The 24840-nt window shown below is 33.9% G+C and overlaps 1 protein-coding gene across 1 annotated transcript in view; it reads left to right on the top strand.

Annotated features, from left to right (window-relative positions):
- LRRIQ1 (leucine rich repeats and IQ motif containing 1) overlaps window positions 1–22601 on the top strand; it is a 225895-nt gene extending 203294 nt beyond the window's left edge. Inside the window, exon 29 of the mRNA XM_027842509.1 lies at window positions 22041–22601. Coding sequence (XP_027698310.1) covers window positions 22041–22165 — 125 coding nt within the window. The 3' untranslated portion in view covers window positions 22166–22601. The remainder of the gene's footprint in view (window positions 1–22040) is intronic.
- The last annotated feature ends 2239 nt before the right edge of the window (window positions 22602–24840 follow it).

Here is a 24840-nt window from a genome sequence, read left to right as displayed (position 1 = left end):
CTGCACAGAGACATGGATGAATGTCCATTGTCAGGCCTTTACTAATCCTTTCGTCCTGACGGGTCCTGAAGTGGTGGTTCGGTGGCACAGCTTTTGAGAACCAGGATGACTTCTATGCCACAATAAAATGCTCCAATAGGAGCAAATAAAACCTGCATACAATACAATTCAAAGTGAAGGTTGAAAATAAGGAGAAGGTACACAGTGTTAGAAAGTTAGATATTACATCTAAATATATCAGACACAATTTGCTCAGCTTATTGTAGTTCTCCGGTCTTTAACCTCTAGGCTAAATCTGTATATTGTTGTTCTATAAAATTTCTTAAACTTACAAAGATTCTGAATTTTTGGCTTTCTATGCCTCTGGGCCAGTCGTCCAATTCAGAATTAAGTCAGAAGACAACGGGGGCTTTGCCCCAAGGCAAAAAAATTGCTCTTGGATAGAAAATTTGAAGGACATAGATAACCCTTGTAATCCACTAAGAAGAAGTCAAGACCTAGCTTGGTGAGAAGATGGAGAGAGTAGAGGGGGAGGACTGAGTGGAAAAACCCCCTGAAAAGTGCAGCTTACAGCCAAGGGGAATGGGAAAAGAGAGTGGAGGCCAGCTAGCAGGATCCAATCTCCACACTGCCTAGGGAAAGGTAATGAATTCGAACCCTGGTATCTTGGACTTCTAAGTAAAGGGGAGGGGGTGACGACAGGTGAAAGTAGTAGCCCACTTCCCACCTCCACCATCCAATGAAGGCTAGAGAAGAAGATCCCTTTTCCTCTCAAAGGAGATTGTTGGACTATTCTTTCTGGGGATGAATTTGGGGTTGGAGTATGTCCAGGAAAGGCTAAGGCTCTTCTCTTGATTTTTCTTTTTTCTTTCTTCATTTTGACAAGGGGCCAGTTCTTGAGAAGGGCCTAACCAAGAATAAGCCTAGCTCATGTCTCAAAAGGCCAGATTCTCGCAATCTAACTGAAATAGCAGTGGACTCTGAGATTCAAGGGAACGTGCTTCTATTCCTTGCTCTCACACTGATTTTGGATCTGTTTTCTTCTCTTTAAAGTAAGGGGTTGACCAAGGTAGTCTTTAAGGCCTCTTGCAGCTCTGATAATCTGTGAGATTTGTCCTCCATTCAAACCCTCTTCAGTGTAGCCTTAATTTACATAGGCATTTAATAAACTTTCCTCTGTGACCTTTGAATTGTCATTTCTCTGGGGTCTGTTTTCTCCTCTTTAAAATTAAAAAGGAGGCAATTCTGGGAAACTAGGCAAGTGGGAAGTAACTGAGGTCTAAGTTCAACTCTTACCACCTAAAATGAACAAAAAAGGCAACCAACAATGCAATGCCAATAAGAAGAGAAATTAAACAAATCAGTACAAGGTAATATTTACAGACAAAGTAATTGAAGATTACTTCATGGAATATTATTGTAGCTTCTTCTTTTTTTTTTTTTGACGAGGCAACTGGGGTAAAGTGACTTGCCCAGAGTCACACAGCTAGTTATTGTGTCTGAGGCTTGATTTGAACTCAGGTCCTCCTAACTCCAGGGCCAGTGCTCTATCCACTGTGCCACCTAGCTGCCCCTTATTGTAGCTTCTGACTTACATTCCCCTCACTCCTAAGCCCAGAGCTCCCTTCATGTGGTGAAATGGCCCTAAATCTGTAGTAATTATTCCAGTTTTAGGTACAAATTTTTGAGGTTAACCTCATGACAGTATCCCAGAAATAAGACTAGAAAATTAATAGACTAGCCCTAAAAACTACATAAGAAAATATGTTGACAATTAGATATGTAAAAATCAAAAGAATATAGAACTAACAAAACTGAGATTTTCTTAAATAACAAAAATAAACACATCATTAGTTAATGATAAAAAGAGAAAAAATAAAATTTCAAAAGTAAAAAAGAAAACTGAACAATGAATTAACAACAAACAAAGGTAATTATCAGGAACTTGATTATGTGCGAGCAAAACTTAGAAATCAAAGAAGAAATTAAGCATAAAAATATGAAACATGCAGTATAGTAAAGTAAAAATGGAGATTTTAGGGGCAGCTAGGTGGCATAGTGGATAAAGCACCAGCCCTGAAGTCAGGAGGACCTGAGTTCAAATCCAGCCTCAGACACAATAACTAGCTGTGTGATTCTGGGCAAGTCACTTAACCTCGATTGCCTCATTAAAAAAAAAAAAAGATTTTAAACAACCCAATTTCAGAGTTGTAAAGAATCCTAACATAAACGTGTACAATAGTAGTCAAACGTAGACCCCATCACCGCAAAGTATATATAGAAATATTGTCACTTTTTTTTTTCAAAAAAGAGAAGAAGGATTAGAAGAGGGAGGTTATCCTGCTAAATTAGTTGAAAATTTACAGAAATACTTTTAAAACTAAAAGATATTTCATCAAACATAATAAAAGCAGACAATAGGTACACTCCAATGGATTAATCAAATCTAGCCAAAAGCAAATTCACCTTGGAATGGAGCCTACAAAACAGCTAAGATACAAGAATCAAAAAACCTCCACTGATGACATCCGCACGAACCTAACCAGCAATTTGTTGACAAAGAAGCTTAGAACAAATGACTAAGTATACAGATTCAGTCATCAAAACAAAGCTTTGTTCTTGTTTGTTTGTTTGTTTTTTATCATATATTAAGGCATAAAAACCTATAGTCAAGTGCAGAAAAAAGCAGAAATATTAAATGCATTTTGGATCATAATGCAATAAAATTATATTTAATGAAGGACCATGGAAACAGATTAAAAATTAATTGGAAACTTAATAAGCCAATCTTAAAGAATGAGTGGGTTAAAGAACAAATCAAGGAAACAATAAATAGTTTTATTAAAGAGAACAATAATAATTAGACACCATACCAAAACTTATGGGATTTAGCAAAACTGGTAATTAGAGGAAAATTTATATCATTAAATGCTTACATCAACAAAATAGAGAAAGTATAGATCAACAAATTGGGCATGTAATTCTTAAAAAGCTAGAAAAAGAACAAATTAAAAATTCCCAATTAAACACCAAATTGGAATCTTGAAAAATAAAGGTGAGATTGTTAAAATTGAATGTAAAAAAACCGTTGAATTAATAAATAAAACTAGAGCTGGTTTTATGAAAAAGCAATGATAATAGAAAAATCATTGGTTAATATGACTTTTTAAAAGATAAGAAAACCAAATCACTAGTATCAAAACTAAGAAAGGTGAATACACTATTAATGAAAATGAAATTAAAACAGTTATTAGGAATTAGCCTGCCCAATTTTATGCCAACAAATTTAACAATCTGAGTGAAATGGAAGACTACTTACAAAAATTTAAACTACCTAGATTAACAGAAGGGGAAATAGAATTTCTAAATAAGCCTATTTTAGAAAAATAAATTGAACAGGCCTTAAATAATAAAATTCATTTGGACGAATGAAAAATCAGTATCAAAGGAATTAATGAAAAAAATATAAAGAAAGGGTGTCTAGGAGTATCAGATCTTAAATATAAGGGAGTAATTATCAAAATTATCTGGTACCAATTAAGAAATAGGATGGTGGATCAGTGGAATAGAGTAGGTATACTACACACAGTAGCAAATGATTCATAGTAACCTCACATTTGATAAATTCAAAGATCTAAGTTTTTAGGATAAGAATCCACTCTTTGATAAAGATTGCTGGGAAAACTGGAAAGCAGTCCGGCAGAAATTAGGTGTGGATCAATATCCTATACCTTCCACCAAGATAAAATCAAAATGGATACATGACCTAGACATAAAGGGAGATATAAATAAATTAGAGGAGCGTGGAACATATTATCTGTCAGATTTATAGGTAAGAGAATTTATGAATAAACAAGAAATAGGGCACATTGTGAGATGTAAAATTGATCATTTGGGTTTGTACAAATGAAACCAATATAGCCAAAACTGGAAGGAATGCAAATGATTGGGAGAGGGGGAGGTAATGTAATAGCCAGTTTCTGAGATATTTTCAAATATATAGAGAACTGAGTCAAATTTACAAGAATATGAGTCATTCCCCAATTGATAAATGGTCAAAGGATATCAATAGGCAGCTTTTGGAAAAAATGAAAACTATATATACTCATATGAAAAAATTTTCTCAATCATAATTGATCAAAGAAATGCAAATCAAAACAACTCTGAGGTATCATTTCACACCTATCAGATTGGCTAAAATGATAGAAGGGGAAAATGAGAAATGCAGGAAGAGATATGAAAAAATTGGGACCCTAATATATTGTTGGTGGAATTGTGACCCGTTCCAATCATTTTGGAGAGGAATTTGGAATTATGCCCAGAGAGTTATCAAACTGTGTATAACCCTTTTACCCAGCAATACCACTATTAGAATCTGTTTCCCAAGGTGAAAAGGGAAAAAAGAAAAATAACCTATACATTGTAAAATATTTATAGCAGTTCTGTATGTGGTAGCAAAGAATTAGAAATTGAGGGGATGCCCATCAATTGGAGATTGGTTGAATAAGTTGTGGTATATGATTATGATGAAATATTCTTGGCCAGTAAGAAATGATGAGCAGGTTGGGTTTAGAAAATCATGGAAAGATTTGCATGAAATAATGCAATGAAATGGCCAGAAGTAAGAGAACTTAATGTACAGTAACAGTAATATTGTTTGAAGTAACTAAATAATGACTAAGCTATTCTGATTAATATGATCATTCAAATCAACTAAAAGAACTTACAAAGAAAAATGCTATCTACCTCCAGAGGAGGAAATGATATATGGAAGTATGTACTGTATGTTTCCACATATATATCTGTATCAAATATTCGCCTTCTCTAATGTGACATTCAGAGGGAAGGAGAGAAGGAGACAACTCGGAACTCAAAAATCTAACAAAAATAATTTTTTTTAAAAAATTAAATTAAAAAAGGGGGTTTGATAATAACACATGTATTATGGCCACCTGAAGGTCACTCTTTAGGACTTTAGGATTTAGTGTTTATTCAAGGAATCAGTAAAAATATTACAATTCATCATTTCAGGTTGCAAAAATTGACCACTTATCAAAAACCTAGGAAGACATGATCTAGCAGCTATAATTACACATTAAAAGCTCATTATCCCATAAACAAAAATAAATCCCCATACTGCAATAGAAATCTTAAAAATCCTTGAGAAATAAACAAATCAACTGTATTGAAACCAGAGCATTATTACAGACAAACCTGTTTCCCATAATCCCGTGGACATAATATTGATCTATACATGTTTAAGAAAATTTTAAATAAATGTTCCCGTATCAAATGCTCATGCTCTCAAAGCTGCGTGGAACTGAAAACTTAATAATATAAAGCTATGGAAGAAGAAATCAAAACCATTAGGCAACAGGGTGAGGTACATATTATCTGATTAAGTGGCCTATTGCTGGTGTTGTCCTGAAGATACTTTTGGTGAGCCTACATCCCAAAGTTTTTATTCAGTTTAAAGAAAGAAAATGGTAGTCATTTTTATCCTCCTGTCAATTGTCCATAGAACACTAAATATAAAAGGGTACTAGATTAGCAACTTATCCTAGAACTGTTTGCCTTGATCAGTTAGTCAACTAGAATTTATTAATCTCCTATGAAGTGCCAAGCAGTATGCTAAGTGCTGGGATAAAAAGAAAGGTTAAAAAAAAAAAACCTGTCCCTGCTCTCAAGTCACTCATAGTTTAATAAAGAATAAGGGGGATGCTAATGCCTCTCAGTGGTGAAGATCTCCACACAATAGGCCGAAGTAGCAATGAGCTCCCACTGGTTTAGTTTTCTCCATGAGATTCATGGGATTTTAAAGTTGAAAGGACACTTAGAAATCATCATACGAATCTGAATGACCATTTATCTGGGCCCTTATAAGTGAGGTTCATAATTCTTGTCGGAGGTGGGCTAGATGACCTCAAAGGTCCTTTTCCAACTTTAAGATTATAAGTCTGTGATCTAGTTGGAGGTTCCTATTGTGCAGAAGAGAAGGATGAAGCCCACCAAAGACATCATTTCCCAGCATAGAGCCAAGAATCCAAGCTTTTCCTTATGTTTCTTAAACCAATCTGTTTCTTTAAGGGGTTGCTTTTTTATTTTAAAAATTATAATATATATTTGACATAACCATTAAAAATAATTTTTCTTGGTGATATCTACACAAGCTAATTGCATTTGGCTGCTTCAGTTCCTTCATTTCAAGTCTATCCACATATTACTTGAAATAATAGAAACTGTAGTCCCTCGGGCATGACTCATTTCCCCACTGATTAAATATTATAGCTTAGCTGATAAAAAGTATTTCTTTAAATAAACTAACAAAGGCCTTATCTCCAACTCCATGAAATATCTTGTTTAATGGAAGAATTTCTGGATATGACTTGAGATCTGTCTTAGATTCTAAGCCTTAAAAGCTAAGGTGACTAAAGAAACATGGCTATATCCCTTTACCTGGCTGTGTCTCATTTTCCCCATCTGTAAATATAAATGACACTTATACTGCCTGAGGGGAGAAAAGAACCTTTCCTTCCTCCTTCCTTCTTTGCAGAGGTGGGGAACTATGGGTGTGGAATCCTGCATATTCTGCCAAGACTCTATTTAATACATTCACTAGTTTCACTCAAGTTTTTGTTTCCCTTCTTTCTTTTTTCCTTCCTTTCTTTCTTTTGTCGTTCCTTCCTTCTTTCCTTCTTTCCTTCCTTCCTCTATCTGTCTCTGTCTCTGTCTCTCTGTCTCTCTCTTTCTCTCTCTTTCTCTCTGTCCTCCTTCTCTTTCTTGCTTCTTATAGAAAATGATTCTCTGGGTAAAGGAGAGGAATATGTATGTATACATATACACATATCTCTGTGTGTATATACGCATATATGTGTGTATACATATTTTGTTATTGTTCAACTGTTTTCAATCATGTCTAACTCTTCGTGACCCGATTTGGGGTTTTCTTGGCAAAGATACTAGAGTGGTTTGCCATTTCCTTCTCCAACTCATTTTACAGATGAGGAATTAGAGGCAGACAGAGTTAAATGACTTGCCCAGGGATGTATAGCTACTAAGAATCTGAGGCCAGATTTGATCTCAGGAAGAGAAATCTTCCTGACTCCAGGCCTGGAGCTCTATCCACTGTACCACCTAGCTGTCCCTTGTATACATATATATGAAAAAAAAAATTATAAAATTAAAATATGTTCATCTTGTTTTAAAAGTATTTTTAAAGACAAACTACCTTCTTTATTGGGTTTTCATGAGGAAAGAGTTTTTAAAGGTTTAATGTTCTACATAAAGCTATAAATAAGGGAAAAATGAGCTGTTATTAGTTGATTTTTTGGTTTGGAATTAACAATACAGAGATCATCCTAGATATGTGTACATCATAAACATAAAATGAACATAAGCATAATAATTTATTATTTTTGGTAGAAGCATGATTTTTAGTATTAGTATGGAATGGCCAGTCGGAGAGAAGTCGATGGTGATGATGATGATGATGATGATGATGATAACTTTAATTTATATAGCACTTTAAGGTTTGCGAAGCACTTTGCATATGTTATCCCATTTGATTCTCACAAATGAGATAGGTCCTATTGTTATTTCCATTTTATAAATGAGGAAGCCAACAGGTTGACTCGCCCAGGGTTACACAGCTAGTAAGTATCAGAGGCAGGATTCAAACTTAGGTCTTTCTTGAGTTCAGATCCAGCATTTTATCCATTGTGCCATCTAGTGATGAAATCAGAAGTTTTCAATAGTATTACACACCTCTTTCAGGATTTTTTTTTTTTTCAAAGAATGCTATCTACTGCACCATTTAGTGCTGTAGAGTGGGAATTTAAATAATATACACCTCTTTCAGGGCTTCCTTCCAAACTATGGGAAACTCACACTAGGGGAAACTTACTGTGTTACTGAGTTATGATCAGTTGACCAACAATAACCTGGAGAATTTAATTAGAATTGGTGTCTGTGTCACATGATTCTTTTATCATACTCAACAGCAGGAACTAAACAAAACCTTTCAGGGCCCAGTAAGGATGTTCACAAAAGACCAGTAAGCAGTAATTGATCCAACCATTCTGCTGCTTATCTATTTGCATAAGCTAGATATTTAAATTATACAGAAATTATTCATCATTATTAAAATTGTGAATCAATTCTTACCAAATCCTGTGCTTCAGTTTCTTTCCCTTGGAATGGACAGAGGGATAAATTAAACTCCAACATCTCCATATATATCCAAACCCACTGTATTGGCTTTTTAAAAAAATCTTTCATTTTATTTCCATGGTACTTCATCTAGAAACTTTGGCCAAATGTTCAAATCTAGTATTTCAGTTCATGGTGTAAACAGACTGAATTAGGCAAAGAACCAGATCTCTTCTTTGACAAGTGTAGGGTATTTTTCTTTTCTTTTCCATTTGAAAGTATTTAGAGTCTAAGCAAGAGAGAGTTGTGGCATCACAAATGAAATGGTCAGGTTACACAAGGAATGTTTTCTGCTTTCCATGATGGACTGATCATTTCCTTCTACCTTTCACAGTACTGCAAAATTCCATCTTCAAAAATCAGGCAGAAGCTACAAGGAACAGCACTATCAATTGCATATTTTAATGATAGGGAAATAATTTTAAATATGATTCAATTATATATTAATTTATGTCTATTTCTATCTGATGTTTAATAAATTCAGTGTTCATAACATTTTTTATGCCATAAATTTGGAAAATTCACTCTTATAAGTGTTTTAAGGAAAAATGTCTGGAAGAAAGAAAAGGATATTTTTGGAATATCTATTGCATAATCTTTAATGCAGACACTATTCATTAATGATTTTTAAATGAATAGTACATTTGTAATGCTGCCCCAGTCTTTAAGACCTGGGGCAAATATTCGGAAATGCTTAAACTTTTAAATAAGGGTTAATAAACTTAATTAAACATTGAATGAATCCAAAGCACCATCTTCAGAATTTCAGGTAGTGGTGTTGTAGTGGGTGAAGCAATGGACTTGAAGGAAGCAGTATGGTGCAATGAGAGGATTGCTGGATTTGGAGTTGGACTAGGGTATCAATCCCACCTTGGTTCCTTCCTACCTTTGTCACTTTGGGCAAGTCACTGGATCTCTCAGGACCTCAGGTGCTTTATTAGCAAAATAAAGGGATTGGTCTAGATGTCTTTTGAAACTCTCTTCCTTCACTTACCAAGCATTCATCAACCTTTGTCTTCTTGCCTCTCGTCACAGAAAAAAAGAGCTATCCTTTCGATTTATTAAACCTAATACTTCTGTCTCTCTCTGTAGCATTAAGCCTCCTCTTAGATCTTGCTCTAAGAGCATTTCCCCTGTCCCACACATCTTCACTATCTCTCTAGAATGATTCCTTCCTATCTTCTTAACTAATGAAAATTTCCTCAATCCAAGAAAAGAAAATTCTTCATTTAGCCTTTCTGATAGATGCCATAAGATGTTTCCTCTCCCCTACACTATTAAACTTCTTTTAAAAAAAAGTTGTTTACATCTACCACCAGTGCCTCAAATAACTCACTACCAACTCCCTCACTCTTATAGTCTTATTTCTATCCTTTCTCTCCCAAACAGTTGCTAAAATCATATCACTAGTGACCTAATCACAAAATCCACTGACTTTCTTTCGATCTGCATCTTTCTTGTTTTTTCTACAGTTTTTAATTCTATTCACTATATCCTTCTCCTCCTTTTCATAATAATAATTATTTCATATGGTTTGCAAAGCACTTTACACATATTGTTTAACTTGATCTTTACCACAACTCTGTGAGGTAAGCACTATTATTATTCCCATTTTAATAATGAAATAATTGAGGCTAAAAGAAGCTAAGTAACTTGCCCATGGTCACACCATGTAAATGTCAGTCAGAATTTGAACTTGTTTTTTTCTGACTGACTCCTCGCTCATGCTTGCTATATGTAACCTGTCTTCCCTTAGCTTCAAAGTCACCATACTTCTTTCCATCTCCCTCTACCCTTCTATTCACACTTCTGTGTCCTTTACTGGTTCATCACTTTCCTTTTCATCATCCCTTCAAATGGATGTTCCCCATGGGTCAGTTCTTGGCCTACTTCCCTTATCTACATGAACTCTTTCTTTTGATAATTTCATGTTTCCGTTACTTCAACGACTACCTCTTAACAGATACATCTTCAGTTGGTTTCCCCAATCCTGTCCTTTTTTCTGAGCTCTGTCTGCACAACATGGAGCGTGGTGTTGTGCAAAGTCAGAGGACTTGCATTCAAATACCAGCTCTGGCTCTTGCTAATTGCCTCATCCTCTCTGGGCCTTATTATCCTCAGCTGTAAAATGAGAGGGTTAGAATAGAGACAATGTCTTAAGTCTCTTCCAGCTCCAAATTTACCATCTCGTGTTCTCAATCTGTCTACATTATATTACCACAGAGATGGGCCACCCAATACCTCAAGCTCAACACATCTAAAAATGAGCATATTATCTTTTTTTTTCCCTAAACATAGTATTCTTTCTCACCCTACCATATTTGTCTATGGTACCGCCATTCATCTGGTATCCCATCTTTATCAACTTTGAAGTTGACTCCTTCTCTTAATACTTTTCATATTCAATCCAGTTACCAGGTATTATTGATTCCATCTTTGAAACATTGTTCACATCTGTCTACTCATCTCTTTTCTACCACCCCACTAGAGAACTTTGCTAAAACTTGCCCATATTATTTCAATACTCTCCTGTTTTTTTCCTGTCTCCATCCTCCTTCACTTCTAATTCACCCTGAATAGTACTGCCAGAATAATATTTTAAAAAAATAAGGGGCAGCTAAGTGGTGTGGTAGATAGGTCACCAGCCCTGGAGTCAGGAGGAGCTGAGTTCAAATCCAGTCTCAGACACTTACTAGCTGTGTGACCCTGGGCATGAACAGGGCACTTAACCCCTGTTGCCTCAAAAAAAAATAAAAATAAAAAGTAATCATGTCACTCCTCTGTTCAGAAATTTTCAGCAGCTCCCAATTGTCTGTTGAACAAAATTCAGACTCCCCTTCCTAACATTCTAGGACCTACATGATCTAACAACACCCTCTCTCTCTAGCCTTGTCTTGTATTGCTCCACTCCATCCTCAGTCAAAACTGAATAACTCCCTGCCCCCTGAACATATACAGTACTCTTATGCCTTCATGTCTTCGCTCAGGCTAGTCACTCATCTTTGCTTCATAATCTCCTGCCTGGTTTTCAAAACCCTTTAAATGCCACCTCCTTCAGGAAGCTTCCCTTTACTTCTATCCCCAGTTGGTAATGACCTTTCATTTCATATTTACCAGTGAAATATTATTTTTCCCCTTACTAGACTGTAAGCTCCATGAGGACAGGAACTTTTATCTTATCTAAATTTTGTATTGTTCTAGAACTATTATACTAGAACTTGTATCCCATCTTTATCAACTTTGACGTTGACTCCTTCTTCTCTTAATACTTTTCATGTTCAATCCAGTTACCAGGTATTATTGATTCCATCTTTGAAACATTGTTCACATCTATCCACTCATCTCTTTTCTACCACCCCATCTTTTCTAAATTTTGTATTGTTCTAGAGCTATTGTACTAGAACTGGTATCCCATCTTTATCAACTTTGAAGTTAACTCCTTCTTCTCTTAATACTTTTCATATTCAATCCAGAACAATATTGCATTTTTTACAATAGAATGTCAGCTCCTTAATAGAAGGGACTATTTCTCTTTTTATTCCTAGCATGCTTATTAAATTGAATTGAATATCATAGTTGTAAAACAAAACATTTCCATCACTCCTTTTTCGTCTTATTCTCTTTTTTCCATCACTTGTGAAAGTATGAAAAAACATTAACTTTGCATTAATCCATTTCATTCCATTTAGTTTTATAGGTCTTACCTTCCAAGTAGTGGACAATTCTCCCAAATACAGTGAGTATAACAGTTCTTTCCTCTCATATTTTCCTCCTTCAGGGACTTTCTGTTTTAAACCAAATGAGTGAAATTCTTTGTTGTTGAGTTTTAAATCAGATAATCAAATGTCTCTTTTCTAACAACATTGAGTGAAATAGTGATATTGTTCAACAGGGGTTTGGAATTTTACCAGTCCATCTTCAGATGCAATGAAACCTCATTAACTCAGACTTTGGTAATTGATAATTTGTGATCATTCGTTCTGGGAGAGTACAATGGTATATCTCAGTTTATCAATAAAAAGTCTATTAAATTAAGCACTAGTTTAAAATAGATTAGGGGGTCTCTATAACAACAAATTCTAATTATGTTTGTTGTTTGTATGCAAATTAATTCTGCTAATTATAAATGAGTCACTGATTCAATAAAATTGGCTCAGATGGACCATTAGTTTGTACTTAAGTCACAAAATACCATTTTTAAATGATCTATATAAATTTTGCCTATACTAACTTGCCTCTCCAAGCCAAGTTAGTAAGTACCTGTTGGCCATTGACAATGGTTTATTCTCAGTGTCCTAAAGGTTTGGTGAGTAGTGTTATCGCCAAAACACACAGTAAGGTCTTTTCTTTGATCCTGCACTCCACTTATTGGCCCTCTCATTGTACCATGATGTATCCTAAGTTCTTCTGATTTACTGCTGCCTCTTGTTCAAAAACACTCCTATGCCTAATGGATGAGCTTTTATAGACTTTAGTCTATCTCTATTGCCTTTTGAAAAGTACCATAGTTCCCTATTCCACCTCCTAATGTGGAAGGTCTCTGAATTCTGTTCCCAACAGACTCTACCTCAGGATAGGCTGAAGGACCATTCTGCATTAAACATTTTGCAAAATGCTATGGGAAAAATCTACCCAGAGAAGATTATGTCAGAACATAACCACATGCTAAGCAGCACAGTACAGAATGCCATTAATGTAGAAATTTAAAGAGGGAGTATAGATCATTGTGGGTGGAGTATTCACAAATAGGTTTGTAAAGGAGGTGAGACTTAAGCTGTAATTAGTGACAATTATGTTAAAAGTTTGCTGAGAGCACCAAAGAAATGTCTTCATCCATCACTAAAGGATAATAATCCTAAGTTCCAAACCTAAGCATGTAAGGGATTCCCTAGTAAGAAGGATCCACTTAAGAAGTAGTAGACAAATTTTCAAATGGAAAAAAAATTAGGAGAAAAATAAAACTAATTTTTGTTTAAGTCATTAAATGCAGTAGTTTTTAATTACCTAAAATCCTTCTTAAATTAGAGATGCCAGTCAGACTTTTTGATTCAATTAAAAACAAATGAAGAAACAAACCAAAAAAACCAACTTCAAGAGATAGCTAATTCAGACCATAGAGGTGGTTAAATGCTGTACATTTATCATAGTAATATCAAAGTTAATCATTGTAATTAAAGAATGTAGTGTTTTGATGACCTGAATTATCCAATTAACAGAATTTCTGAAGCTGCAAAAATGCAACAAATTGTAAATGGCAATTACTGCCAGTTTTGCTAAAATCTCACGATGTTGATAGTCACCTAGGAAAGATTCGCTTCATTTTTCATTGCTTTTTGCAGAGAGATAGTTAGGACTCCTGTTTGTTTGTTTTTCCACTAAAACAAAGAAAAAGAGAATATTGCAAATATCTGTGTTAATTAACTCAAGGATTTTTTTCACTTTTTTTTTAAACAAATTCTATCATTTTTGCTCCATATCTATTCTATGTGTTGGGTTATAGTTCACAAATAGCCTGATATTATCACCATTGTCTCTGTGAAAGAAACAGATTTATTCTAACCTATTTTCTTTATACTTGTATAGATTTATCTCAATTTCTTACATGATTTGTTGCCCATTAGTTACAAAAAAAGGTGAAATCCACCTGTCAAATCACAAAATTTTAGAGTTTGAAGAGACTTGAGGATCCATCCAGTCTAACTTATACATACGCAAGAATTCTCTCTCTAAAATCCAGAAGTGGTCATCTAGCATATGCTTGAAGACCCCTAATGAAGGTCCACTGCCTACCGACCAAGGCAACCTTCTCCATTTTAGGAGAGTTCTAAATGTGAACAAATTTGCCTTATATTAAGCCAAAAATTTGTATCTCTGTGACTTCCACCTAGTTTTTCCCATAGGGTTACACAGAACAAATCCAATTGCTTAATGTCATGTCAGCCTTTCAAATAATGAAGTGATTATAATTGAAGACTTGCAATGAAATGAAGCAGTATGATATATAGTGGGGGAAAGATATTAGAATTAAAAGACCTGAGTTTGAATGCAATCCCTAGTACTTATGAACTGGTTGACTTTTGCCATATCACTTAGTTTCCCTTTATCCTTTTTAAATTTTTCTACAAAATAGAATAGTAACACATACTACTCTGACCTTGACAAGGTTTTCATGAGAATCAAATGAGATAATGTATTTAAAGTGCTTTGTAAACCATAAAGCACTGTGTAAATGTGTGTTGTTGTTCAGTCATTTCAGTTGTGTCCAACTCCTTTGACCTCATTTGGGATTTTCTTGGTAAAGATACTGGAGTGGTTTGCCATTTCCTTCTCCAGCTCACTTTTATAAATGAGGAAAGTAAGGTGAACAGTTAAGTGACTTTTCCAGGGTCACACAGCTAGTATGTTGTTTGAGGTCAGATTTGGACTCAGGAAGAGGAGTCTTTTTGATGACAGGCCTAGTGCACTGTCCACTGTACCACCTAACTGCCCCAGGTAATGTGCACTATTTTTAAAATAATCCTGCAAGCTCCTAATGTCTATTTCTACTATATGGTGGCCAATATGGACAGATAATCACAAAAAGAGATAACTAAAATTGCCTTGATAAAAATTGTTGAGTTAATTGATTTTTTCTATATGACTTCACTATCAAAGATTGCCAAATTAAGTAATTATTTTACACAGGGTCTCAATTAGAGGAAAGGTGATGGAATTTTAAAAGTCAAATTTTAAGAACCTCCAGTTAGAGGGTAAAGAGTATTAGAGTAGAGTAAGTAATTTGGAAATGGTTCTTGCCAGGGAGAAGGCAGGGAGGCCAGCCTATGGGAACTCAAATGGAAATATGATTTAGGACAAGAGATAATTGACGGAAAAGCCACATTAAAAAGGAAATAATTGCTTGTTAAAATTTTAATGGACACTTAAGAACTCCAACCTTGAGTAAGTCACTTAAACTCTGTGCACCCGACCCAACAGCTTATGGCTTTTCAAGTCATCCAAGGATGCAGCTTGTCTTCATAGAGGGAGTTTCCTACACTGATAAAATCATAATCCTTCATACATTCAAGTAAGTTTAGAAGTGTGACCAATATCTTGCCATGTCCTTCAAATCCAAAATGTTTTATCCCAAAGGAGAATTAGTACACATATAAATACATCAGATTTGTGTGGATATATATGTGTGATATAATTCTTTCTGAGAAGAAAAAAAACCACGTATTTGATTTAATTACACAAACGGTTATAAAATGACTAAAGTTTGCAAGACTTTGGCACTGGGAGACACATAGAGGAAAAGCAAAAGTCCCCACCCTCCAGGACCATTTATTCTGAAGGAGTAATGTAACATTTACTCAGATAAGTATAATTCATGCAATGAAGTACAGATCATATGAATGCATAAAGGCTGGAGATAGAATGTCAAGTTCACGGTACAGTTAGTAGTGCTGGAACACAGAATGAACAACAGGGAATAACATGAGATGTCTGGAAAGGTAGGTATGAGCCAGATTGTTGAGGGCCTTAATTGCTAAGCTAAAGAGTTTGTACTTTGTCCTAAAGTCAGTAGAGAGCTGTTGAAGGGGAATGACATGATTGGACAAACAACTTAATAAAGATTATTTTGATATCATCATGAAAGTTGGGTTAGAAAAGAAGAAGTCTAGAGTCAGAGAGGCTGATTAGGAGACTGTTATAATAGTCCATGTGAGAGATAAAAAAAAGGCCTGAATTAGGTTGCCTGCTCTCTAAGCGGAGAGAAAAATACAGATGTGAAAAATGTCATGAAAATGGAGTATTGTATCCTACTGAGCAGGGATAGAAGGACTGTAACAGAAAAAGATACATATGTGCACGATACTTGGAGAAGGAGAGAGAACTGATCATGAAGGGTATCAGGAAGTGCAACTTTTAGGCTATGATGGTACAAGGGCTGAGCTTACAAGGAAGCTGAGGAGTCTGAGAAGCAAAAGTGGGTACATGTCAAACATGGCAGCCTGTACAAAGTCATGCGTGGATATATGAGGTAGAATCCCATTAGAGTGAAGGCTTTTGAGGGCAAGAAACATCTTTATTTTATTATTTGTATCCCCAGTGCTTAACACAATGTCTGGCACTTAATAGATGCTTAATAAATGTTTACTGACTGAATTCAGGGAGAAGTAAGTAGGCAAAGATGGAACAAAGAATATATTAAGGTGAACAGAAAGGTGGGCTGAAGCTAGTGGTTTAAGGGTTTCCATGTTAAGTTGAAGGATGTGTCTTTAATCTTAGAGGCAAAAGAGAAACACTGAAATTTCTTGATTGGAGAGTATTATGGTCAAACCTATGCTGTAAAGAAATCATTTTAGCAACTAGGTAGGATGGATTGGAGAAAAGAAAAGCTGGAAACTGACAGTCCAATGAAGAGGCTATTATACGAGTCCTTTGGAGGATGAGCTGGGTCTAAATAAGTGGCCATGTGAGGGAAGAGAAGTGGACAGATTTAAAAGAAAATAGAGAGACAGAATTGACAAGGGTTGGCAAGTAATTGGATATGACATCTACTTGGCAAAGTAGAGAGAATGCAGGAATTGGAGTCCAGAAGAGCTAAATTCAAATCTGGCTTCAGACACTTTCTAGCTGTGTGTGTGTTTACTCAAATGCTACATGCCTCAATTTCCTTATCTGTAAAATGGGAATAATAATAGCACCTACCTCCAAAGATTGTTTTGAGGATAAAATAAGAATATATACACTATACATATACATATATTTTTACACATACATATATACATACACGTCTATATATGTATATATCTATTTATGCATATATAATATACTTATATGCATATATGTATTTGTGAACCTCAAAGCTTTATATAAATGCTAGCGATTATCATCTATTATTATGTGAGATGATGGAGAAGGCAGTGTTGAGGATGATTCTGAGGTTCCAAACCTGAGAGACTGGAGAAATCATTATGTCCTCTTCTGAAACAGAGGTATTTGGAGAAGAGGTTAGTTTAGGGAGAATTAGAAATTCCATTTTGGACATGATGAATTTGAGGTTTCTATGAAACATTCAGTTAGAGATGTCCAGCTTATAACTAGTGATAAGAGACTGGGCTAGTGAAAGAAACTAGGGATGGAAATATGAACTTGGCAATCATAGTAGTAATTATTGAACTCATGAGAAATGAAATCACCAAGTATATATAGCAATGAAAGTAAATGAACGTGTTATTAATTAGCCATACCCCCAAAAGAGGAATTTGGAGTATCAGTTTAATTGCAAACATATAGAAAATTATGCTTATCACAGAGAAATCTAGTAAACTATATTTGTCAAATATAGATAGTACCCATTGTGGAATCAAGAATTAACTAAAAACAACATATTGGCAAAATTCTGTGTCAGAAATCTGAGTACTTCTTAAGTAAGGCTTTACATTCTCTATATTATGTCTTAATTTTTGTATCAAATATTTTTTCACATTCTTTCTCCCCTGGCAAGCATTTTTTAAAAATTATTCATTAATAATAAAACAACATCATGTCACCAACATATTTTATAAGAAATCATCAAAATTCAGGAAATATAACAACATATGTTTATTTTTCTAGAAAAAAATATTTTATGAAATTAAGGAAATACAAAACTTTTTATTAAATCACAAATTTCCTAATGCTTTCATGTTTCCTACTCTAATTTCTAAGGTAATTAGTAAAAGTCACACTTCTGTTTTATATCAACAAACATCATCAAATTATTAAATGTTTACTAAATTCCCACTATATACAGAGCTCTGTGCTTAGGGGCTAGAGAGAACACAAAGTCTAATTGTATGTTTTGTAACAGACATCATGAAAATTGAAATTTCACTTCTATCTAAAATAATGAAAACAACTAAAAACAAGAAAAATCACAAGGTAATGTATATGATATTTGAATCATCCATCCGGTTCAGTAAAAGTTGTATAGCTCATTTAAATGCAGAAAGGAGCAGCGTAAAAATCACTATTCTTTCCCCTACCATCTCTACCTCACCCCAAACCTGGCAAACCTAGCTCATTCACAGAGTTTAAATTGATGTAAACGCTTTGCTGCTAAAGATTCGTTCTGGTCACTTTCATTAAAATGTTGAATTTCTTCTCCATGCTTTACTTATGCTCTATCTGCTGTTAAGTAATACAATATGGGAAGGACTTTGAAATAAATTATATCTCCAGACACACAATGTTGGATGTATCAATGAAAATCCTATGACGTATTACTATACATCATGAAATTTCTATCATGACCTGCTTAACCAAGTTTTTTTTATACATACCAGGAGTTTCATTCAAAGCATTTTACATATTAAATTACTTATCAAAACACAGCATATGTAGACCTTGACATTTGTTAAAGAACCAGGGATTTAACCAAAAAGAGACCAGAACAAATCTTTAGCAGAAGACAGATTAAACAGCAAAGAAGTGGATGCTTGAAAATGAGAGCATTTTAACTAAACTTCAAGACATGCTTTCAGCACATATTTAAAAGATTGGTTGGTTGTTCTGTAAGATCACCTGAAAATATGCTTCAGAAGATTGTTGGAGATTCACGTAGCCTGACAATAGTCTGAGAGAATGGAAAAAGGGACTTTAGCAATTTTGTTCCAAGAGGCTATCAGTAGAGATATCTTTCATATCAAATTGTTTTCTTGGTTGAGTCCCTTACTATTTTATTCTTGGATGGATAAATAATGTTAGAATAATTATACATTGACTGTGTTAAATTGCTCCTTTATACATTTTTTTCCAATTTTAGAGGTAATCATTGAACATAGTAATGACTTCACACAATTCTGTTGTTTTTACACCACAATTTATTTTTCTATGTATCTATTAATTTGAAGTATTTCTATAATAACAAAAATATGTCACTGAACACAATGCAAGAAGATGCTTTATTGATGAGTGGTCAAATTGTTTATATACAAATAGCAAAACAGTAACGCCATGGGCTTTTTTAATCACACACAAAAAATACTCTTTCAAAAATACTGTATTTGTTCAATCTGATCTTAAATGTCATGTGGACTGCTAATTTTCCTTAAACATTTCCATTCTAGCAAAAATGTATTTAGAGACTGTTATGAATGAGCCAGCCTGTAATATCACATAATAGTTGTTTTTAGGTATAATTATTGATATTAGCAGAAGGAGTTACAACTTGCTCTGAAAAGATTACAGATTGTCACTTAAATATAGGGTCACATTGTGTGGAAGGACACAATGACTTGAGGATTCAGTTGAAAGACAAAATATAACAAAGAAAGCCCGTCCCCATTAGGAAATTTTTTTATTGGAATTTGTTACAAATGGAAATTCTTTGGTAAACATCAAAAGTATAAAGCTAGGTGGAGGGATTTGACTAACTATAAAATATCTCCCAACAAAGTGAAGTTAATTTACCATAAAATCATTATTTCCAAACATACATATTTTAAATGTTCCAAATATACACCAAATACTACAATGTTTTGTTTTTTTCACTTTCAGAAAGGTTTATTAATTAATGAAGGCATTAATAATTTTTTCTGTGCCCTTAAAGCATGGTGACATGTTAGACCCAGCATATATGAGCTTCAAGTACTCATTCCCATTTTGCAGAATAGAAGTAGATATTTTAAAATGCTAACTATTGTTCACATGACTTAGAATATGCAGTGGAATTACAAAAAACCTATACATTGCTTAATTAAAGAAAAATCCTGATCATTACACTAACATCACCATTCTCTCTTCTTTGTAAGGTAAAAAATAAATGCCAAAATGTTGGATATTTCTGAGTGACCATTTGTTCTTTTATTAACTTTTTCATTTATTAACTTAAAACATCTTTTTTTCTGGATACTAAATGATATCCCAATGGATTTTCTATGAAACAACCCTTTCCATCTACACCTTTTCTCGAAAACAAAACTGAGTATGTTTATTCGTGGCATAATTGACTAAATGTTTTTGTTCTTACTTGAGACAAATTTTCAAAATTAACAAATAGTAAAAATATGTGTCAATCTATTAATGAAAAATATATATTGAATCATAAAATGGAGTAGGGCTACCTAATGAACTGGTTAGTGAGACTGCTTATTGCTGGAATTACTCAAATACTGGCTGAATGACCACATTGTCCTGGATGGAAGAGGTGTGTTGAATAAGGGTTAGGCTAGATATCTCTAAGATCCCTTTGGATTCTTAACATCTATGACTCAATACAGGATGCCAGTTTTATGCTTAGAGTAAGATAAATCCTTTTGGAAATTCTCTTATCTCTTCTTGACCATTTGTTTATTACCTAGAAAATAATGTCATTAACAGTACTCTGATTGACACTGCAGTTGCTTGAAATGGTTAATAGTTTCTAAAACTGCCTAACTGATTTTCAAGGAGCAAATTTACAGTAGGCAGGTCTGACTTACCCATCTGAAAGCCAAATTCATTCACCATCTAGTTTAATTGTTAGTCTCTCTGCTGGGATTTCTGACATGAATGCCAATTGTGAAGTCATCAAGATCTATTTCTAACAGACTGAGTCGCCTTAAGCATTTAACCTCTCTGTGCATCATTCAGTCTTTTTCTCTAAAATAACAGATTTTATTATGCCTTCCTTTCAGGAATGTAGAGGTGACAGATAAGACAGTATGCCTGAGCCTATGGCCCAAAAGTAGAATCTGTTCACCTTTGAGGAGTTCATGTGCTCTTTTCAAGAGCCATAGAGTAAATAAATTCACTGACTGACCAAATCACAGGATCATAAATTGAGAGATGGAAGGGACCTCATCCAATTCATCCAATTGGCCATCCAATTCAACTCCTTTCTCTACAGATAAGGAAATTATGAATAAGAGTGGTTAAACGACTTGTCCAAGGTTCCACATGGAGTAAGTGTCAGAGCCAAGATAAAACCCCAGATCTCAGACACTCCTGCTGTCCCCAAAGTCTAGTGGGATTGAGACTTGAACAAGTTCCTTAGGATTTTTTTTAAGAACATTGCAATAGGGAAAGACTTGTGCCAAACTTGAATTTAGACAATGATTCATCCTAAGTGTCTAAAGTTTATGAGCCTTTTATTTAGCCACTTACTTATTAAAATATGCCGAAATTTCTAAGTTGAAAATTAAATATTAATACCCAGAGCAAGATAAATTTATTTTTTCCCTCATAAAACCATGACTCTGGAAAAGACTATAGAAAACCAACTAATCTCACTCATTGCCGTTATGAAGTTATGTGTGTGTGTGTGTATATATATATATATGTATATATATATGTATGCATATATATATATAATATTAGCTTTCCATCTTCTCTTGCAGAGTAAAGAGGATATGACTTCTTTCAACTCTGATCTCATAAATCTTATTTTCCATCTCTAGTAATTGTTGTTGCAATTTGCAATATTTTCTCCAATTTACTCAAATACATACTTTAAAAAAACTAACAATGATAATGTAATTCAGAAAAAAAATAGAGTGTTTACGTATTTCATAAATATCCAATCATTAGGGTGTTTTTATTTATAAAAATAAGCATAGAAGCTAAGAAACACTTATTTTTAGTGATTACATTTTCAAGTAACTGTTTTTTTCAACTAAAATGGGTATAAAAAATCCTACCTAGTCTTCAGTAAATAATTTTACTCCCAAACAACAAAAATATGTTTCTAATAAATGAAAAATGTCAATGACCCCCAAGTATATACTGTTGACTTAATCATGTTTATTATTATTTTTTCAAACCGATTTTACTTGGATCATGTTAAATGAAGGTTTATACTTAATGCTATTATTTTTGCCTTTCAGTTAAGGTAATAGCTGTTCCAGGGATAGGAAATGCTAAGAAAAAATGGGTATCCCATCGAAGCTATCCAGTGCAATTCAGCAATGGATGGGAAAGTGGGACAAGGAAGACGAAAACTTTCAACTAATCTTTCAAACTTCAACATGCAAAACATATGGCAAGCTGTTTCTTTTCAAGAGGTCTGTGAATATCTGGTTATATGTTACCAATTGGATACAAAGTTTTAGAGTACTGCATTTAATTTGTTTTACTATACATGTTTTGCAATTTAGCTTTCTGGTGGAGTTATCTTACTCCCCATCAGTAAAATACAATTTTTGCAAAGGTTCCTGGGCTCATGTGGTATGGTCTCCAGAAAACTTTAACCCTTGATATAATTGTAAGGGGGAGTTTTTAAAACCGATTTCTTTAGTTTTAAACATTTTATGATTTCATAAATTTAAGACAATTTTTATTGGCAAGAAATTATAAATCTATTAATAACAATTTTGGGAAGTTTAACATCCTAATTATATGTATTTTCATTGATACTACTTACTCTTTTGTGTATAAGGAATTTGTATTCTGTCTTAACAAGTTTTCAGTCTTATAATTGACATTATTGAACTAGATGGAGAGAATTGTCATATTTCCATGGGTAAATTGGTTCATGTTCATGATGTTCTTGTAAATGTTTTTCTAATCATTAAATTTATCAAAATACAGTTTACTTTAGAGTTGGTCTTTCAAATTAAAGGGAACTTGATGCATTAAAACAAAGCGGATATTTTAACAGTACTACTATTTGAACATGTGGAATATTTTTTATTTTGACATATGAAAGTACATATGAATCTAATAAGTGATTACTATTCTGACTCAGAAGAGTCCTAGAAATTTATATTTTCATAAAATTATCCCCCAAATAACCAGTTCTTTCAAGTCTTTCCAGACTCCAAGCATCATTTTGTTATGTTTCATATTTTCCCAAAGTTGTAGATGTCCAGTCTTTCTACTTGTCTAACAAAGTTCAGTGACCACTTAGTAAATGAAATATGCAAAATCTTGCAGTTACCTTTAATGGGCTTTCAATGCTATTGCTCCCCTGAGTCCAGAACTGTTTTCACAAAGCAACATTCCTGAGTTTTCAGTGACTTTCCATCTAAATGTTAGTTGAATAATAGGATCCAGTTAACTTTATTTTTAGTTTCTTCCTTTTTTGAAAGCTTTCAGCTGGAGAAAAGAAATGCCTAAACTTGTCTAGAATGCATTTCTTTACTTGCTCACTCCTCTCCCTTTGGGTCCCCATCATCATTACCATCAGTACCATTTTTCTGGACTTTGTTCCCATTAAAACCTGGAAATCCCTTTAAACAGTGATTGAGGTAGCAAAGTCAATGAGCCTTGAGATGTCAGTCAATAAAGAAAACATAGATTCGTGTGTTGTGGCCTACAAATTGAGTGTAGAAACATAAACTCCATATGCAATTGTTTTGTGCAACAGGCCATTACATTATTGTCTTTTCACTAACAGTTTCCACATAGCAATATAATATGATTGGAAATATCTTATTGAATATCAACTTATTTTGAAAATGGTAGGAGAAAACCACATTAAAGTTGGTATTGATGGATATTTTTATGGTTCATATACTAAAATTAGTGAAGTGGAAAGTCTTAGATTGTTCACTTAGATGCTTACTATTAAATTGCCTCAATGCCTAAAATGGACTTACAGGCATGGACTCAGTCAGCAGTCAATTTGTTTTATGCAATTAAATTATGAGAGATAGTGGGGGGATGGTGATGATGATGATGATGATGATGATATTTCCTTTATTTTCCTAGTACCAAATAAGAATATGATGCTATACTAAGTATTATTTTGAATCAAGAGTTGAATATTGATTTTTTTCATTATTTTCTTTTTGTTTATGAAGATAGTAGTCTTTCAACATAATCTTAGGTTTTTAGAATTGAATAAATTTATTAAAGGGCTCAAATTAAGTGATACACTTTTTCCCTGTTTGCTCAGATTGCTATTAAGTCAAATAATAAATTTAAGTGAATTAAAAACTGAAGGAATCACAGCACCCAATGAGTGATGATTAATGAATAAGTAGCCATCTGGAAAAGTCTTTAATTTTTATTCTTTTCTGGTCAACATTTTTATCAGTGACATAAATGACAAAGTAGATGGCATGCTTATCAAATTTGTAGATGGTAACTAACACATTGGATGACAGAACTAAAATCCAAAATGATCTTGACAAACCGGAACAGTTCATTAAACATAATAATATGAAATTTAACAAGAACAATTAAGTCTTAGACTTGGCTTAAAAAAAATAATATAGATACTAGATAGGAAATATTTGGCTAGACCTTTGTTCATGTGAAAAAAGATCTGGAGTTTTTAATGAATTGTAAACATAATATGAATCAACAGTAGAAATGGAAGCCAAAAAAGCTCATGTGCTCTTATGCTGAATTAATAGAAATGTTCTATCCAGAGTTGTCAAGGTGCTAGTCCTGCTGTTCACTGCCTTGGTCAAACCACAGCTATGGTGTTTTTGCTCAGTTCTGTGCACACATATTAGAAAGAATATTGACAAGCTGGAATCTGTCCTAAGAGGGGCAGTTGTTATGGAAAGGAACCTGGAAACTATGCTATTGGAAGATCAAGTTAAAGGACTGGGTATGATGAGCTTGGAGAAGAGAAAATTTAAGGGAATGAAAGAATCATAAATCTAAAGTTGGGAGGGACTTCAATTGCCATCATTTCATAGATAAGAAAACTTAAGGGACAGGAGATTACATGAC

Source organism: Vombatus ursinus, unplaced genomic scaffold (genome assembly GCF_900497805.2).
Source record: "Vombatus ursinus unplaced genomic scaffold, bare-nosed wombat genome assembly UNPS02014874.1, whole genome shotgun sequence".
NCBI lineage: Eukaryota > Metazoa > Chordata > Mammalia > Diprotodontia > Vombatidae > Vombatus > Vombatus ursinus.
This window is presented reverse-complemented; position numbering and strand designations above follow the sequence as displayed.